This window comes from Phaethon aethereus (assembly GCF_964289735.1).
Source record: "Phaethon aethereus genome assembly, chromosome: W".
Classification (NCBI taxonomy): Eukaryota; Metazoa; Chordata; class Aves; order Phaethontiformes; family Phaethontidae; genus Phaethon; species Phaethon aethereus.
In genome coordinates this window covers 41,596,617-41,614,408 of record NC_138581.1, presented here as the reverse complement: position 1 = coordinate 41,614,408, position 17,792 = coordinate 41,596,617, and the positions used below count along the sequence as shown (strand labels likewise).

Sequence of the window (17,792 nt, the reverse complement as noted above, 5' to 3'; positions counted from 1 at the left end):
CTCCCCCCACCTCTCTGTGGGGGAGTAAGTGAGCGGCTTAGCTGCCTACCAAGGTTAAACCATGACAGGTCTGCAGGGGAATCTCTGCTCAGGCACCTGGAGCACTTCTTCTCCCTCCTTCTTCACTGACCTTGGTGTTTTCAGGGTTGTTTCACATTTTTTTTCTCACTCCTCTCTCTCTCAGCTGCTGCACAGTGTTTTCACCCCTTTTTAAAATATGTTATCACAGCAGCACCACCAGCTTCACTGACTGGCTCAGCTTTGGCCAGTGGTGGGTCTGTCTCGGAGCCAGCTGGAACTGTCTCTGTCTGACATGGGGGCAGCTCCTGATCTCTTCTCACAGAGGCCGCTCCTGCAGCCCCTCCACTACCAAAACTTTTCCATGTAAACCCAATATAAGAAGTATCATTTGAAGCAGTAAATTATCCTAGCACAACATTCTGACTTTTTTTTCCTCACTTCTGCTCATTATTCAGTTGTTATTATTATTATAGAATTCTTAATTATATAAAAATAATTATATATTATATGTTAACTTATATAATTAACAATTATACAATTATTAAAATAGTATCATCAAAATATTTATTAAAAATTATATTGTGATAAGACTTCAAAATGTTTGGTACACAGGTGGTTTTGTATTCCAGAATAAATATAAAATGCTAAAGAGATATAATTTACTTTAATCTTCAAAAGATATATACAAGTCTTTAAAAGACTATGAAGAATACTAACTATTGTCTAATAGTAAAAATTCTTCTAGCAGTTAAAAAGTGTTTAAGAAACGGGACCTAAATGGTTATAGTAATAATTGATTCACCAGATGAAAAGAAGTGGTTAGAAGCATGATAAAATATATGGAGATTAACAATGCTTAAGAGAATGAGAACTGCAAGCATATGACAGTAGGATGTAAAATACTTAACTGCTGTGTATTGAGGATGGCTCCTTTATTCACAATTGGGTGTATCAACAAAAAGTTAGAAGATCATCAAAAAGGAGCACCATCGATGCATTCTCTAACATGCATATTTATTAGAGAAAATAGAGGAATCTTTCTCAGTGTAGTAGCAAATCAGAGAACGGGGGTAACAAATCATAGAAAAAGTAATTATACTAAAGCATGTAAAATGACATGGCAAACTAGTTTTTGCAGGATCAGAAATCTATGCTGACCAATGTAAACTGATACTCAAGGTTGTCACTGCTTTTTATTTTAAACCAACATGTTTATTTTACTTGTACATGCTTGAAAGTTATGGAAGAACAAAAAAAAGATGGGGAAAACATACCTCTGATAAAAATGTCTGGGCTGATTTCTGTGCTCCTACATGGAGCAGATATTCATATACGTACAGTGCTAATCTGAAAAATAAACAAAACAATATTTAGTTTTGTGCATTTCTTTGCTCCTCTTTTCAGAAACAAAGGATTTCAGAAATCAGTGTTGCAGTTTCCTTTCAGAAACCATCATGCACCAAGTATGTCAAATCTATTATCTATACTGAATCTTTAAAACTAGAACATGTAGGTCAGTCTGAGGAGAGGTGTTTAAATAGTAGGTAATTAAATATTATTAAAAAAACAAAATACATGTCAATATTTTAATGATATTTGGATAGGTGCCCAGTTACCTAACAACTGACCTACTGCTGCCTATTTGCCCACTATAGCACACTTACTGTAAATATAATATTTTCATACAGCAATCCTGGTTATTTTTCCAAATCAAAATTTTTACATGTAGAATGTGTCAAGCTGTGAGCACATGTGAACAATAGTCTATGTTTACTGAAAGAACATGCAAACTTCAAGCTGCGTCAGGAAAAGTAATTACAGAATCCACGACACTACTGTAGTACAACCACATTGCTTAAGCAGAGTGTAAACATATTTTTAGATTTATTCAGACATGCATCTTTGAGTTCTGATGACAACACAGCTACAAATTATTGTCACAGCTCCAGAAGGAGCTTCACAAAAAGTGATCTTCGGCAGGCAGGCACATCTCCAAGTAAATCAATAGAGCTGGCACAAGGATCTCATTGCAAAAAAGGGACTCATACCCTGAATGGCTATCCACTAGAACTTGGTCTGAGAATGCCTTTTAAAAAAAACAACAGGTGAGCAGTAACAAACAACAATTTCTATTAATATAGGCTAGATCTGAGTCAGAAAACTAAACATGTAGCATTTCATATTCTGCAACTGATTCTCTAGACACATCCCTGTCTGTCTGCATTTTTCAAGTCTCTCAAAATGAAATCCCATTTATTGAGATTTTCATCTCTGTTTAAAAGAATGATTTGATAATAATGCTTAGAAATTGTCTATAAAACATTTCAGTCCAAGAAAGAAAAGGAAGTCAGGTTGCACTTTTAAAAAAACTGCTAGCTGAACTGTTTTTAAGAAGCAAAAATTATGAGTGCGCTTTGTGATATACTGCTATTTAATATTTAAGCATATGATTGGTTTTAATTTGAACCTTAAAGGGTCCATACCCACTTTTTAATTCTATTATTTTAGAAAACAGCTGTCTATTAGTTTTTATTAAGCCATATGAATAAATGCAAACAGCGTGATAAGGAGAAAGCACTTAAGTTATTCTAATGGAGTATGGTACCATTCATTGATCAAATGCCTAACAGCTCAGAGATGATACAGTAATATCCTTTTTCTAAGTACTGTGAAGAGAGAGAGGATCACTTATTCTAGTGTCTCATGTCAAAAGCACAACTGGATCTTTCAAAAAAAAAAAAAAATCTTGTTAACACTTTCCAGTTGAACTATGATACAATTTTTAAGCAATAAATGGTTATAGACAAAATCTAAGATCAGAAAGATGTAAAAGACAGAGGAAGAACTCTGTATAGTAACCAAGATGACTTATAAATCTAGTAACACTTTAAAATATTTAATTTGTCTTCCAAGATGCACATTTTTTTGTTCTTATCAAAACATGAAGCCTGCAGTCCAGATAAAAGGATTTGTGTGATCATATCCTTTCTATCCCACTAAGGAAAGTGAAAAAACACCAGAACCAGGCATTTATTGCAGATGGATGCACTACCTTCATAAGTCTACCATCTATTTAAAGCTTTAGTGAATACTGCACTATGATACCCAAATTGACAGCACAATAATTTAATGTCATAAAAGATTTGTAAGTACCATCTAAGGACTCCTATCTGCAAAACACAGCACATGCCGGCAATGTTCCAGTATAACTGATTATCACTAGCCTGCATGCATCTTAGGTGGTCAGCATCTAAAAAAACCAAGATTTTTTTAATACAACAAAAAAGACAACCCTAGAAGGTTTGATATAAGCATATGGAATGTTCTAATTAAACTGTAATTAAAATTATAGTGTCTCCTACACTTTGACATACATTATTACATCCTGATCTAAATATACTAATTATGAAATGAAATGGCGAAACAACTTTGCTTTTTAATCACAGAATCACAGAATCACTAGGTTGGAAAGGACCTTCAAGATCATCAAGTCCAACCATTAATCCAGCGCCACCATGTTCCCTAAACCATGTCCTGAAGCGCCACATCCACACGTTTTTTGAACACTTCCAGAGATGGTGACTCCACCACCTCCCTGGGCAGCCTGTTCCAATGCGTGACCACCCTCTCGGTGAAGGGTGGGAGGAGACAGATTTCAGGAAAAGATAAAATATGACACATTTTAGACTTCCAAGATGATTCAACTGTGATAAATTAAGAGTGGAACCACATTAGCAAAGGAACTCCAGAACTCCTTTGACAGGAAACAGATGCGAGAGAGAAGGCAAAGTATAAACTAAATGGATTGGTTCATTTTAAATCTAAATTCTTTATCCATCCTCACTATTATTCTGTCTGGAAGTCTTTACAGAAGTTAACAACATTATAGTTCCATTCAGAAATAAATGCATTTACCACAGAGATCAAAAAAAAGATACTAATGTTTTACTGCATTAGTCACAGCAAAATGATTGATGAAAAATGATGCTCTCAGGAATCATAGAAACATAGAAGGTTTGGGTTGGGAGGGACGTTTCTAAGGTCATCTAGTCCACCCCCCCTGCAGCGAGCAGAGACATCTTCAACTAGATCAGGTTGCTCAGAGCCCCGTCCAACCTGACCTTGAATGTTTCCAGGGATGGGTTGCACCTCTGTGGGCAACCTGTTCCAGTGTTTCACCAGCCTCATTGTGAAAAATGTCTTCCTTCTATCTAGTCTAAATCTACCCTCTTTTAGTTTAAAACCATTACCCCTTATCCTATTGCAACAGGCCCTGCTAAAAAGTCTGTCCCCATCTTTCTTATAAGCCCCCTTTAAAAACTGAAAGGCTGCAGTAAGGTCTCCCCAGAGCCTTCCCTTCTCCAGGATGAACAACCCCAACTCTCTCAGCCTGTCCTCATAGGAGAGGTGTTCCATCCCTCAGAGCATTGCTGTGGCCTCCTCTGGACCTGCTCCAAGAGGTCCATGTCTTTCCTGTGCTGAGGGCTCCAGAGCTGGATGCAGTACTCCAGGTAGGATCTCACCAGAGTGGAGTAGAAGGGCAGAATCACCTCCCTTGCCCTGCTGGCCACGCTTTTTTTAATGCAGCCCGAGATACGATTGGCCTTCTGGGCTGTGAGCGCACATTGCTGGCTCATGTCCAGCTTTTCATCCACCAGTACCCCCAAGTCCTTCTCGGCAGGGCTGCTCTCAATCCCTTCATCTCCCAGCCTGTATTGATACCAGGGGTTGCCTCGGCCCAGGTGCAGGACCCTGCACTTGGCCTTGTTGAACCTCATGAAGTTCACATGGGCCCATTCCTCGAGCTTGTCCAGGTCCCTCTGGATGGCATCCCGTCCCTCAGGCATGTCAACCGCACCACTCAGCTTGGTGTCTGCAAACTTGCTGAGGGTGCACTCGATCCCACTGTCTATGTCATTGATGAAGATCTTAAAGAGTACTGGTCCCAATATGGACCCCTGAGGGATGCCGCTTGTCACTGATCTCCATCTGGACATTGAGTCCTTGACCACCTTCCTCTGGATGTGACCTTCCAACCAATTCCTGATAGCAAAGAAATCAAAAAAGTTTCAGCACAGTGTAACAAGTAGGATTAATGGATGTAGTGACATTAACTATGACATAAGACTAGAACAGGATAAATATTGCCACAGTCTGAGTAGGTAAAATTGGAATGGAATGGAATGGAATGGAATAGAATAGAATAGTTCACTTGGAAGGGACCTACAATGATCATCAAGTACTTTGTTTTCCATCCCCCTAAACCTCACCCCGAGGCTCTCAACCACATCATTGCTAACTGTAAGGGCTGTACAGTCAAACTGCTCCCTTACATACAGTGCCACTCCACCTTGCCTGCCCTGCCTATCCCTCCAAAACAGCCTGTAGCCCTCCATCCCAGCACTCCAGTCATGGAACTCATTCAGCCATGTCTCACTAATACCAACGACATCATAGTTCTGGGAACTGACCAATGCTTCCAGTTCATCCTGTTTGTTTCTCATGCTGTGTGTGTTGGTGTACAAGCATTTCAGATGTGCTCCTGAGCCCTCCGTGCTCCCAGGAGCAGTGTAAATGTTCCCACTAGCATTGCCACCCTCAGGCAATGCTATGCCAACCCTTGACTTACCTGCTGCAATCCTGTTCATATCCCCTTCCCCCATCAATTCTAGTTTAAAGCTCTCTTGATCAGCCCTGCCAGTTTACGCCCAAAGATGCGTTTTCCCCATCGGGACAGGTGGATCCCGTCAGGTCCCAGCATACCTTGCCTCTCAAAGGCTCTTCCATGGTTTAAAAACACAATGTTTTGGCAAAGGCACCAGTCCTGGATCCTGATATTGATATCCTGGGCTTATCTGTTTCTTCCAAAGTATCCCCCCATTACTGGGAGGATTGAGGAAGACACTACTTGTGCTCCCGAAGACAAATAAATTAAACACATAATGGCAGTGAGAAACAAAATGATAAACATTAAAGCACCTTTCCTATCCCCTTTCCCAGGCTTCACTCCAGACTCCTCTCCTCCCCCATCTTATAATCATCACAGGTTACACTCAGTCCCTTCAGTGAGGCCACAAGCAGTGCAAAGCAGGGGTTTACAGTCAGTACATAGCAGTTTCTCTGTGCCACTCCATTCTTCTTACACTCCTTCTCTTCCAACCTTGGTGCTCCCTCTGTTATTTCTCATTCTTTTTGTTCCCTCCTCCTCTGCCTGTCCAGCATTTTCTGCTCTTTCTAAAATATGTTTTTACAGAGGCACCACTGACTTAGTTAATGGGCTCAGCTTTGGCCAGCAGTGGGTCTGCTGCAGAACTAGATGGAACCAACTGTGTGTGGACATACTGTGTGTGTGGACTGTGTGTCCAGCACAGGGCAGCCCCTGACCTTCTCCCACAGGGACCAACTCTGCAGCACCCCCCCACCCCCCAAAAAACCTTATCACATACACCTAATACACATACCTAAAAATATATATATATTTTAACTGAAGGTGTAGTTGTGTATAAACATTATCCAGAAAGCAATAAAATCAATGTGGGAGAGTGAAAGTCTCAAGCTCCCCAAATTTGGCAGTGTGTCAAAGCACATTCCAAGTAGTATACTCTTTCACAAAGTCTATGACAGAGAATTAGTGCAATCACAGAAATATATCAGCTTATTTCCTAGATGTTAGCACCTCCTTTGCCAGCAATAGCCATTATGCTGTTAACATCTTATGCTGGATATAGAAAAAATTATATATATAGTTGTAATGTTCCAAATCTGAGTATTGCAGAAATGAAACTAGCATTTTTTTATTTTTAAGAGACTTCATTTTTAAATTAATTGTGTATGGAAAGTTCTGCATAAAACATACTACCCATAAAACACTTAATATTAAATAATAAATTTAAAAATCACAATGAAAACTAATAAATCAATATCTGTAGATAATTTTTAGTTTGTGTGAAAAAGAGTGAAGCAGCTGAGCAGTATTTAAAAGTAGTTCCATAAAAAGACCCTAAATGTTCCTTTCTATTTTTAAGGAAACTTGCAATATTACAAAATCACTACTCTGACCCATACAGAGAACCAGTATTTTTTTCTTTTGTCCAAAAAAAGTTATATAGACTCCATTTCAAATCCTGAGATTCCTAGGAATCTCACCGATTTAATATCTAAAATATAAATCTCATTATCTAAAGTAAGAGACAGTAGCATTGAGCCCATATTTAAAATATAATACAACAGCTAAAAAAAATTTCAACTTTGAAGTTTCTCAAACAAACTTTCTCAAACCCATCACTCGAGTAGATTTAAAACTGCTCTGAAGCTCTTGACAGCAAGCTGGTGTTGGTCAGTTTCAACTAACAAGGGTAAACAACTTTTTGGAAAGTTTCATATTTTCAACAATCATGTATGCCATGGCCAAACCATCCTTTCTTCCCTGTTTTATCATATTGACAATCATAGAATCATAGAATAGCCCAGGTTGGAAGGGACCTCAAAAGATCATCTGGTCAAAAATTTAATCATTTTCCTAGTACCTGAGATGAAGGTAATTCAGTCAACTCTCAATTATCCATGATAACAGAGGACCAGGATAAGAAATAGTAAGGGCTGTGCTGGATGTAGAAGTGCTATGCTGCACAAAGTCAACATAGTAGAGTCACCTGTGCCTGTCTCTACTCAGCTTTTTTGTACTGTGGGAAGATCAATTTGTTTATATGCAGCATCAAACTCAAGATATACCCAAGAATTTTCTTATGCTTTTTCATTTGCTTAGGCAGGTACATTAATGATGGCCTCAACTTTAAAGTTATTTTTCTGTACACACACCTTCGTGCATTAGCTCTCTCAGGCATGCTGTTTCATGTACACAAAATTTACATTTTTGTTTGCTTAGCTTGAGGCCAGCAGACTGATGTTTTCAAGAACCTGTAATCATACCAGTCTACTGTTTTTTTCCCATCTCAAAATATCATCTATGTTAATGTTAGCACTTTCTATCCTATCAACAATGTGATTGGTTTTCTGAGAAACACTTGGGTATTAAACAAAAAAAACCCATTGTATTGGTCCTACTTGACCAACCTGATCTCCTTCTATGACCAGGTGACCCGCCTAGTGGATGAGGGAAAGACTGTGGACGTTGTCTACCTGGACTTTAGTAAAGCCTTTGACAGCGTCTCCCACAGCATTCTCCTGGGGAAACTGGCGGCTCATGGCTTGGACGGGTTTAGTCTTCGCTGGGTGAGGAACTGGCTGGATGGCCGAGCCCAGAGAGCTGTGGTGAATGACGTTAAATCTGGCTAGCGGCCAGTCACAAGCGGGCTCAGGGCTCGGTTCTGGGGCCAGTCTTGTTCAATATCTTTATTGATGATCTGGATGAGGGGATCGAGTGCTCCCTCAGTAAGTTTGCAGATGACACCAAGTTGGGTGGGAGTGTTGATCTGCTGGAGGGCAGGAGGGCTCTGCAGAGGGATCTGGACAGGCTGGATCGATGGGAAGAGGTCAACTGTATGAGGTTTAATAAGGCCAAATGCTGGGTCCTGCACAACAACCCCATGCAAGGCTACAGGCTTGGGGAGGAGTGGCTGGAGAGCAGCCCGGCGGAAAGGGACCTGGGGGTGCTGGTTGACAGCTGGCTGAATATGAGCTGGCAGTGTGCCCAGGTGACCAAGGCGGCCAACAGCATCCTGGCCTGTATCAGGAATAGTGTGGCCAGCAGGAGTAGGGAAGTGATTGTGCCCCTGTACTCGGCACTGGTGAGGCCGCACCTTGAATATTGTGTTCACTTTTGGGCCCCTCATTAACAAGAAGGTCGCCGAGGTGCTGGAGCGTGTCCAAAGAAGGGCTACGAAGCTGGTGAGGGGTCTGGAGCACAAGTCTTCTGAGGAGCGGCTGAGGGAACTGGGGTTGTTTAGTCTGGAGAAGAGGAGGCTGAGGGGAGACCTTATTGCTCTCTACAACTACCTGAAAGGGGGTTGTGGCGACGAGGGTGTTGGTCTCTTCTCCCAAGTAACTAGTGATAGGACAAGAGGAAATGGCCTCAAGTTGCGCCAGGGGAGGTTTAGATGGGATATTAGGAAAAATTTCTTCACCGGGAGGGTGGTCAAGCATTGGAACAGGCTGCCCAGGAAGGTGGTGGAGTCGCCATCTCTGGAAGTGTGCAAAAAACGTGTGGATGTGCCGCTTCAGGACATGGTTTAGGGGACATGGTGGCCCTGGATTAATGGTTGGACTTGATGATCTTGAAGGTCCTTTCCAACCTTAGTGATTCTGTGTGATTCCGTGATTCTGTATGAGGAAACACTATGTCCCAAAAGTGATACTAAATGTTTATTCAAATATGTGCACTGCTTTTTCAGAGAGCTCCTATTACAACCCTACAAACACAGGCAGCATAAAAAATATGTATTTGGCATTATCCATAACCACTTATTTCTTCCTCTGTTTGTAGATAGCAAAAAAATGTTCTCCCTGTACATATTTAACTATTTGGGGCTTATACCCAGTGTTATAATAACCAGTGGACTCAGTGCCCTCTGTTAGGCTTATGGTACAAAAGGAATTATCTCCGCTTCATTTATTCTGGTTTTACAGAGAGGAAAAGCCTTCTAGTAGCATAATTCTGGGAGGTAGTTTCACATCTATTCTCTATTCTACCTGACTGCTTGGAAGACATCCTGAAACTATGCCTCATTAATTTTGGTCTCCCCTTGATTGTATATACTCTCTTCATTTGTATATACTGCTTCAAGTGCTAAAAACAGTTGTAACCTAGTAAGTGCCCTTTTACTTTGATGCTCTCAGAAATATATTTTTTTTCAGTTTACCCATACACTTAAACTAACAAATTCTTTTTATGGGGATAATTTCACATACATTTACTATTTGAAATACACAGATAGGGGGAGATTAAATGCTAGCATAACTTTTTCCAGCAACACATTAACTTGTGCTTCAGTATCCAACTAAAAATGAAATAAGTATCTGGTTGTCCTGGTTTCAGCCAGGATAGAGCTGGTTTTCTTCACAGAAGCTAGTGTGAGACTGTGCTTTGGATTTGGGATGAGGAACTGTTGATAATGTGCTGATGTTTTGGGTTATTGCTGAGCAGTCAAGAACAGTCCAGCTTCTCGTGCTGGCCTGCCAGCAAGGAGGCTGGGGGTACATGGGAAGCTGGGAGGGGACACAGCCGGGACAGCTGACCCAGGCTGGCCAAAGAGATATTCCCTACCATCCGACGTCATGCCCAGTACATAAACTGGAGTTGGCCGGGGGGCGGAAATCGCTGCTCGGGGACGGGCTGTCGATCACTGGGTGGTGAGCAATCGCTGTATTGGGCATCACTTGTTCTTGTACATTCCTTTGTTGGTATTTTCATTATTGTTCCCTTCTTTCTTTCTGTCCTATTAAACCGTGTTTATCTCAACCCACGAGGTTTTTCCTAATTCTCTCCCCCGTCCCACTGTGGAAGGGGGAGTGAGCGACCGGCTGTGTGGTGCTTAGCTGCCGGCTGGGGCTAAACCACGACAGTCCTTTTTGGCGCCCAACGTGGGGCTCGAAGCTTGAGATAATAACGGTTGCAGGTCACAATATCAGTTTATTTGATTTGCATCATGCTCTCGTCTTTGCTGTACATGTTAAGGATCGGTGTTGGTTTCTGCGGGCTGCTGCACTCTGCGATGATTAGTAATGTCTCGCCTGTGAGATTTGTTTTTAGGACACTGACCTTGAGCTTAATGTGGTATCATCTGAGCTCTGTACTAAAGCCGTTACTGTATTTTGGCTACAGTCTTGTGGAGACGATTAGCAATTATACTTCTGCCTCTGAAAGGTTTTTTATGGAGGAAATGCAGAATGGTACCTTTGCTACCCTCTATCATAACGTTTCCTCCTTCATCACAATAATTTTTCAGTATTTTGAACACCCTTGGGTAGTTAAAATACCTCTATTGCTACTTCTGGGGAACATTGTTTCGGTTTTGTCTAAGGTTGGCAAGCAATTTAAGAATATCACCCGGAGATCTGCCCCAAGGCTGGATAGTTATGAATGGCAGGGCGTGTGGAACAGCATGGGCAAATGCCTGGGGCGGTGGGCACCTCCGGTGTTCTGGAACTTCACTCCCGAACAAGTGCAGAATCCTGATAAACTAGCAGAATATTTGGAAGAAGTATGCTGTCAGCCTGGCAGCTCCAAGGAGACACAAATCATTGCAATGTGCTGGGGCCTGGCCCATGCCTACCGAGCTCTATTTAACACTGTGCAAAGGGGAGAGAGGCTCTCTGCGTCTGATGGCAATGTGGCAGGCACCGCCACTACTCCAATCCCTGTGGCAGGCACTGTGACTACTCCAACCCCCACGGCGGGCACTGCCACTACTCCAACCCCCACGGCGGGCACTGTAGCTACTCAGACTGTTGCAGCTGAACCAGAGAACCAGCCCATCCCGGTATCAGTTGCCCCTGTACAAAAGAAGAAATCTTGGAAGCGGAAGTCAGCTCGTTTAGTAAGGGAGGAGGAAGATTCTTCTAAGAAGGAGCCAGAGGAAGAGAGTGAGGAGGCAGAGTGTTCTGAAGCAGGGCCATCACAAGGACTGAAGAGGGAAGAGAGCGAGTCATCACTTGAAGAGGAGGAAGAGGAAGAACTCATAAAAGAGACGGTAACTACTCGATCTCTATCCCTGAGTGAATTGCGAGATATGCGAAAGGATTTCAGCCGTCGTCCAGGCGAGCACATTGTCACCTGGCTGCTCCGATGCTGGGATAATGGGGCCAGTAGCCTGGAATTAGAGGGTAGGGAAGCCAAGCAGCTGGGATCCCTTTCTAGGGAAGGGGGCATTGACAAAGCAATTGGAAGAGGTGCACGAGTCCTCAGCCTCTGGAGACGACTCCTGTCGGGTGTGAAGGAAAGGTATCCCTTCAAGGAAGAGGTTCTATGTCACCCAGGCAAGTGGACCACCATGGAGAAAGGTATCCAGTACCTGAGGGAGCTAGCGGTGCTGGAAGTGATTTATGGTGACTTGGACAATGGACAATCATCCAAAGATCCAGATGAAGTCAATTGCACGCAACCTATGTGGCGGAAGTTTGTACGGAGTGCACCATCATCATATGCCAACTCATTAGCAGTAATGGCCTGGAAGGACGGAGAGAGACCAACGGTGGATGAATTGGATGGCCAACTCCGGCAATACGAAGAAAGTCTCTCTTCCTCCCTACGGGCCTGCGTCTCTGCTGTAGAGAAACTGTCCCGGGAGTTCCGGCAATTCAAAGAGGATATGCCCTACCCTCCACCCGTACAGACCAGTGTCTCAGCCATTAGGAGTAAGCGCTCTTCTGTTCAAGAGAGAAAATATAGAGGATACACACCACGAGCCACCCTGTGGTTTCAATTGCGTGACTACGGAGAGGACATGAGGAGGTGGGATGGAAAACCTACCTCGACCCTAGAGGCATGAGGACGTGAGCTGCAAGGAAAAAAAATTATAAAAGGGGGTTCAGGTTCCTCGAGAAAAATCGTCGCTCCACTTTCCAGTGGGCAGCTTCCCAGAAGGAATAGAAGAGCTGATCTTACCTCTGATCCTCTTGAAGGGACTTCTGATTCCTATTTACAAGAAGTGGGTAACGAGTACTATGAGCAGGACTAGAGGGGCCCTGCCTCCAGCCAGGTGGAGGAGAGGGACAACCGAGTTTATTGGACTGTGTGGATTAGATGGCCTGGCACATCAGACCCACAGGAATATAAGGCTCTAGTGGACACCGGTGCACAATGTACCCTGATGCCATCAAGCCATACAGGGGCAGAACCCATCTGTATTTCTGGAGTGACAGGGGGATCCCTACAGCTGACTGTACTGGAGGCCGAAGTGAGCCTAACTGGGAATGAGTGGCAGAAGCACCCCATTGTGACTGGCCCGGAGGCTCCGTGCATCCTGGGCATAGACTACCTCAGGAGAGGGTATTTCAAGGACCCAAAAGGGTACTGGTGGGCTTTTGGTGTAGCTGCCTTGGAGACGGAAGAAATTAAACAGCTGTCCACCTTGCCTGGTCTCTCAGAGGACCCTTCTGTGGTGGGGTTGCTCAGGGTCAAAGAACAACAGGTGCCGATCGCTACCACAACAGTGCACCGGTGGCAATATCGCACCAACAGAGACTCCCTGATCCCCATCCATGAGCTGATTCGTCGGCTGGAGAGCCAAGGAGTGATCAGCAAGACTCGCTCACCCTTTAACAGCCCCATATGGCCAGTGCGAAAGTCTCATGGAGAGTGGAGACTGACAGTAGACTATCGTGGCCTGAATGAAGTCACGCCGCCACTGAGCGCTGCCGTGCCGGACATGCTAGAACTTCAATATGAACTGGAGTCAAAGGCAGCCAAGGGGTACGCCACCATTGATATTGCTAACGCGTTTTTCTCGATCCCTTTGGTGGCAGAGTGCAGGCCACAGTTTGTTTTCACTTGGAGGGGTGTCCAATACACCTGGAATCGACTTCCCCAGGGGTGGAAACACAGCCCTACCATTTGCCATGGGCTGATACAAACTGCACTGGAACAGGGTGAAGCTCCAGAGCATCTGCAATACATTGATGACATCATCGTATGGGGCAACACAGCAGAAGAAGTTTTCGAGAAAGGGAAGAAAATAATTCAAGTACTTCTGAAAGCTGGTTTTGCTATAAACCAAAGTAAAGTCAAGGGACCTGCACAAGAGATCCAGTTTTTAGGAATAAAATGGCAAGATGGACGTCGACAGATCCCAACGGATGTGATCAACAAAATAACAGCTACGTCTCCACCAACTAGCAAAAAAGAAACACAAGCATTTTTGGGCGTTGTGGGTTTCTGGAGAATGCATATTCCAAATTACAGTCTGATTGTAAGCCCTCTTTATCAAGTGACCCGGAAGAAGAACAATTTTAAATGGGGCCCTGAGCAACGACAAGCCTTTGAACAAATCAAACAGGAGATAGTTCATGCCGTAGCCCTCGGGCCAGTCCGGGCAGGACAAGATGTTAAAAATGTGCTCTACACGGCAGCCGGGGAGAATGGCCCTACCTGGAGTCTCTGGCAGAAGGCACCAGGAGAGACTCGAGGTCGACCTCTAGGGTTTTGGAGTCGAGGATATAGGGGATCTGAGTCCCGCTATACTCCAACTGAAAAGGAGATATTGGCGGCATATGAAGGAGTTCGAGCTGCCTCAGAAGTGGTTGGTACTGAAGCACAGCTCCTCCTGGCACCCCGACTGCCGGTGCTGGGCTGGATGTTCAAAGGGAGGGTCCCCTCTACACATCATGCGACTGATGCTACGTGGAGTAAGTGGGTCGCGCTTATTACACAGCGGGCTCAAATAGGAAACCTTAATCGCCCGGGAATCTTGGAAGTGATCATGGACTGGCCAGAAGGCAAAGATTTTGGAATATCACCGGAAGAGGAGGTGGCGCGTGCTGAAGAGGCTCCACCATATAATGAACTGCCAGAGAATGAAAGGCAATATGCCCTGTTTACTGATGGGTCCTGTCGTATTATAGGCAAACATCGAAGGTGGAAAGCTGCTGTATGGAGCCCTATACGACGAGTTGCAGAAGTGGCTGAAGGACAAGGTGAATCAAGTCGGTTTGCAGAGGTGAAAGCCATCCAGCTGGCTTTAGATATTGCTGAACGAGAAAAATGGCCAGTACTCTATCTTTATACTGACTCATGGATGGTAGCAAATGCTCTATGGGGGTGGCTGCAGCAATGGAAGCAGAGCAACTGGCAACGCAGAGGCAAGCCCATCTGGGCTGCTGAATTGTGGCAAGATATTGCTGCCCGACTAGAGAATCTCGTCATAAAAGTACGTCATGTAGATGCTCACGTACCCAAGAGTCGGGCCACCGAAGAACATCAAAACAACCATCAGGTGGATCAGGCTGCTAAGATAGAAGTGGCTCAGGTGGATCTGGACTGGCAACATGAGGGTGAATTATTTATAGCTCGGTGGGCCCATGACACCTCAGGCCATCAGGGAAGAGATGCAACATATAGATGGGCTCGGGATCGAGGGGTAGACCTGACCATGGATGCTATTGCACAGGTTATCCATGAATGTGAGACGTGTGCTGCGATCAAACAAGCCAAGCGGTTAAAGCCCCTCTGGTATGAAGGACGATGGTTGAAATATAAATATGGGGAGGCCTGGCAGATTGACTATATCACACTTCCACAAACTCGCCAAGGCAAGCGCTATGTGCTTACCATGGTGGAAGCAACCACCGGATGGCTGGAAACATACCCTGTGCCCCATGCCACCGCCCGGAACACTATCCTGGGCCTTGAAAAGCAAGTCTTATGGCGACATGGCACCCCCGAAAGAATTGAGTCAGACAATGGGACTCATTTCCGAAACAACCTCATAGACACCTGGGCCAAAGAGCACGGCATTGAGTGGGTGTATCATATCCCCTATCATGCACCAGCTTCCGGAAAAATTGAACGATACAACGGACTGTTAAAGACTACCCTGAGAGCAATGGGTGACGGGACATTCAAACATTGGGACAAACATTTAGCAACAGCCACCTGGTTAGTCAACACTAGGGGATCTACTAATAGAGCCGGCCCTGCCCAATCAAAACTTCTACGTACTGTAGAAGGGGATAAAGTCCCTGTGGTGCATATGAGAAACATGCTGGGGAAGACAGTCTGGGTTACTCCTGCCTTAGGAAAAGGCAAACCCGTTCGTGGGATTGCCTTTGCCCAGGGACCTGGGTGCACTTGGTGGGTAATGCGGAAGGATGGGGAAGTCCGATGTGTACCTCAAGGAGACTTGATTTTGGGTGAAAACAGTCAATGATTTGAATTGTATTATGTTAATTGTTCAGTATGACATTACTACGATGGCTGCTATCTACCATATCAATGGTATTATAGTAAGAATCACCCAGACTGATGAAGAATGAGCTTCACTGAAACCAAGCAACGTGCAGCAGTGATGAAACCAGAGCTGGCTTCAGCAGCTTGCGCCCAACAAATCCCTCGAGACCGACATCTTCGACCTGCAGATCATGGACATGGACCGTGCCAGATGACAATCCAACACCACATACCATCTCCCCTGCCCTGAGAGACTTCTATGATGGATGAAGCCCAGAGTCATGGACTAAATGAACTACACAGACATCTTAAAGTGATGGCCCATGGACTAAGAAAGTGATATCTGTGTGTATATATTAAAAGACAGGAGGAGTAATAATGAATAATTGGAATGTATTGAAAAGTATAGGACCCGGGCATGACGTAAATGGTATGGAATAAGGGGTGGATACTGTCCTGGTTTCAGCCAGGATAGAGCTGGTTTTCTTCACAGAAGCTAGTGTGAGACTGTGTTTTGGATTTGGGATGAGGAACTGTTGATAATGTGCTGATGTTTTGGGTTGTTGCTGAGCAGTCAAGGACAGTCCAGCTTCTCGTGCTGGCCTGCCAGCGAGCAGGCTGGGGGTGCACGGGAAGCTGGGAGGGGACACAGCCGGGACAGCTGACCCAGACTGGCCAAAGAGATATTCCCTACCATCCGACGTCATGCCCAGTACATAAACTGGAGTTGGCCGGGGGGCGGAAATCGCTGCTCGGGGACGGGCTGTCGATCACGGGGTGGTGAGCAATCGCTGTATTGGGCATCACTTGTTCTTGTACATTCCTTTGTTGGTATTATCATTGTTGTTTCCTTCTTTCTTTCTGTCCTATTAAACCGTGTTTATCTCAACCCACGAGGTTTTCCCTAATTCTCTCCCCCGTCCCACTGTGGGAGGGAGAGTGAGCGAGCGGCTGCGTGGTGCTTAGCTGCCGGCTGGGGCTAAACCACGACACTGGTGTCCACTGATCATTTGAAAAAATCAGAGATATATGCTGTGGTGGTGCCTGCGACCTCTCCCACAAGCATTTATTTGACCATGGTTTTACATATTCTCATCTGCTAAGGATGTCTTGGTTTGTGCTAAAATGTCACAATGCACATTGCTGCATATGTTATTTTCATTTGATTCTGATCAAATTTCAAATTAATTTTTGTCTCAGGTCTCATCTTGTTGAAATTACTACAAATCCAAAAACCTGCAATATTTCTGTATACTTTATTGTGAATGGAATAATTTTCATTGATTCCCAAATTCTAAATGCTTCATCACAAGGTTGATTTTCTTGATGACCTCTAAGTTTTCACAACTATGTTTTGCACATATATTCCTCAAAAAGTTTACCATTAGAATTTCACAGACTTGCTAGTCCATGTTTAAAAGAGAAGTAAGGCTTATATGCCTGGAAGTTTGTCTGCTTTTCCATCTATATTTGCTGGGGTAACAAAATATAGTACATCTTCCTACAAGTCTTGATCTTTTAGGCCATTACAGCTGTCCTGGTTTTGCTGGGGTAGAATCATAAAATCAGTTTTCTGTTCAGGAAAGCCTCATTTCTGAGAAGACTACAGCACCCATTACTGTGAGAACAAAGTTGATAAGACACTTTTTGGTTTAGTTCATGGCCAGCCATGGTATGTGGGTTTCCATAGTGATCAAGGCCTCTAGCAGTCTTGAGACAGCCAGGTGCTAAAGCCAGGAGGAACGGAGGCCAAGGCAGCTGACCCAGGCTGGCCAACAGAAGTAGTCCATACCATAAACCATGCTCACCATAAATTGGGGAGTCTGCTGGGAATGGCTCTCTCTCTCTGGCTGCCATCCCTGGAGGGTCTCGCCCGTCGCTGTGCTCCTGAGGCCTACTCTCCCTGCGCTGGAGCTGTGCTGCTCACAGT

The 17,792-nt window shown here is 44.2% G+C and overlaps 1 protein-coding gene across 28 annotated transcripts in view; it reads right to left on the bottom strand.

Moving 5' to 3' along the window:
- Positions 1 to 17,792, bottom strand: part of LOC309415090 (single-stranded DNA-binding protein 2-like) — a gene marked incomplete at both ends in the record, with an annotated part of 232,259 nt that overhangs the window by 165,356 nt on the left and 49,111 nt on the right. For all 28 annotated transcript variants that reach the window (XM_082012527.1, XM_082012506.1, XM_082012517.1 and 25 more), the window contains one exon: positions 1,296 to 1,368. In XM_082012527.1, the coding sequence (XP_081868653.1) occupies positions 1,296 to 1,368 (73 nt within the window). The remainder of the gene's footprint in view (positions 1 to 1,295; positions 1,369 to 17,792) is intronic.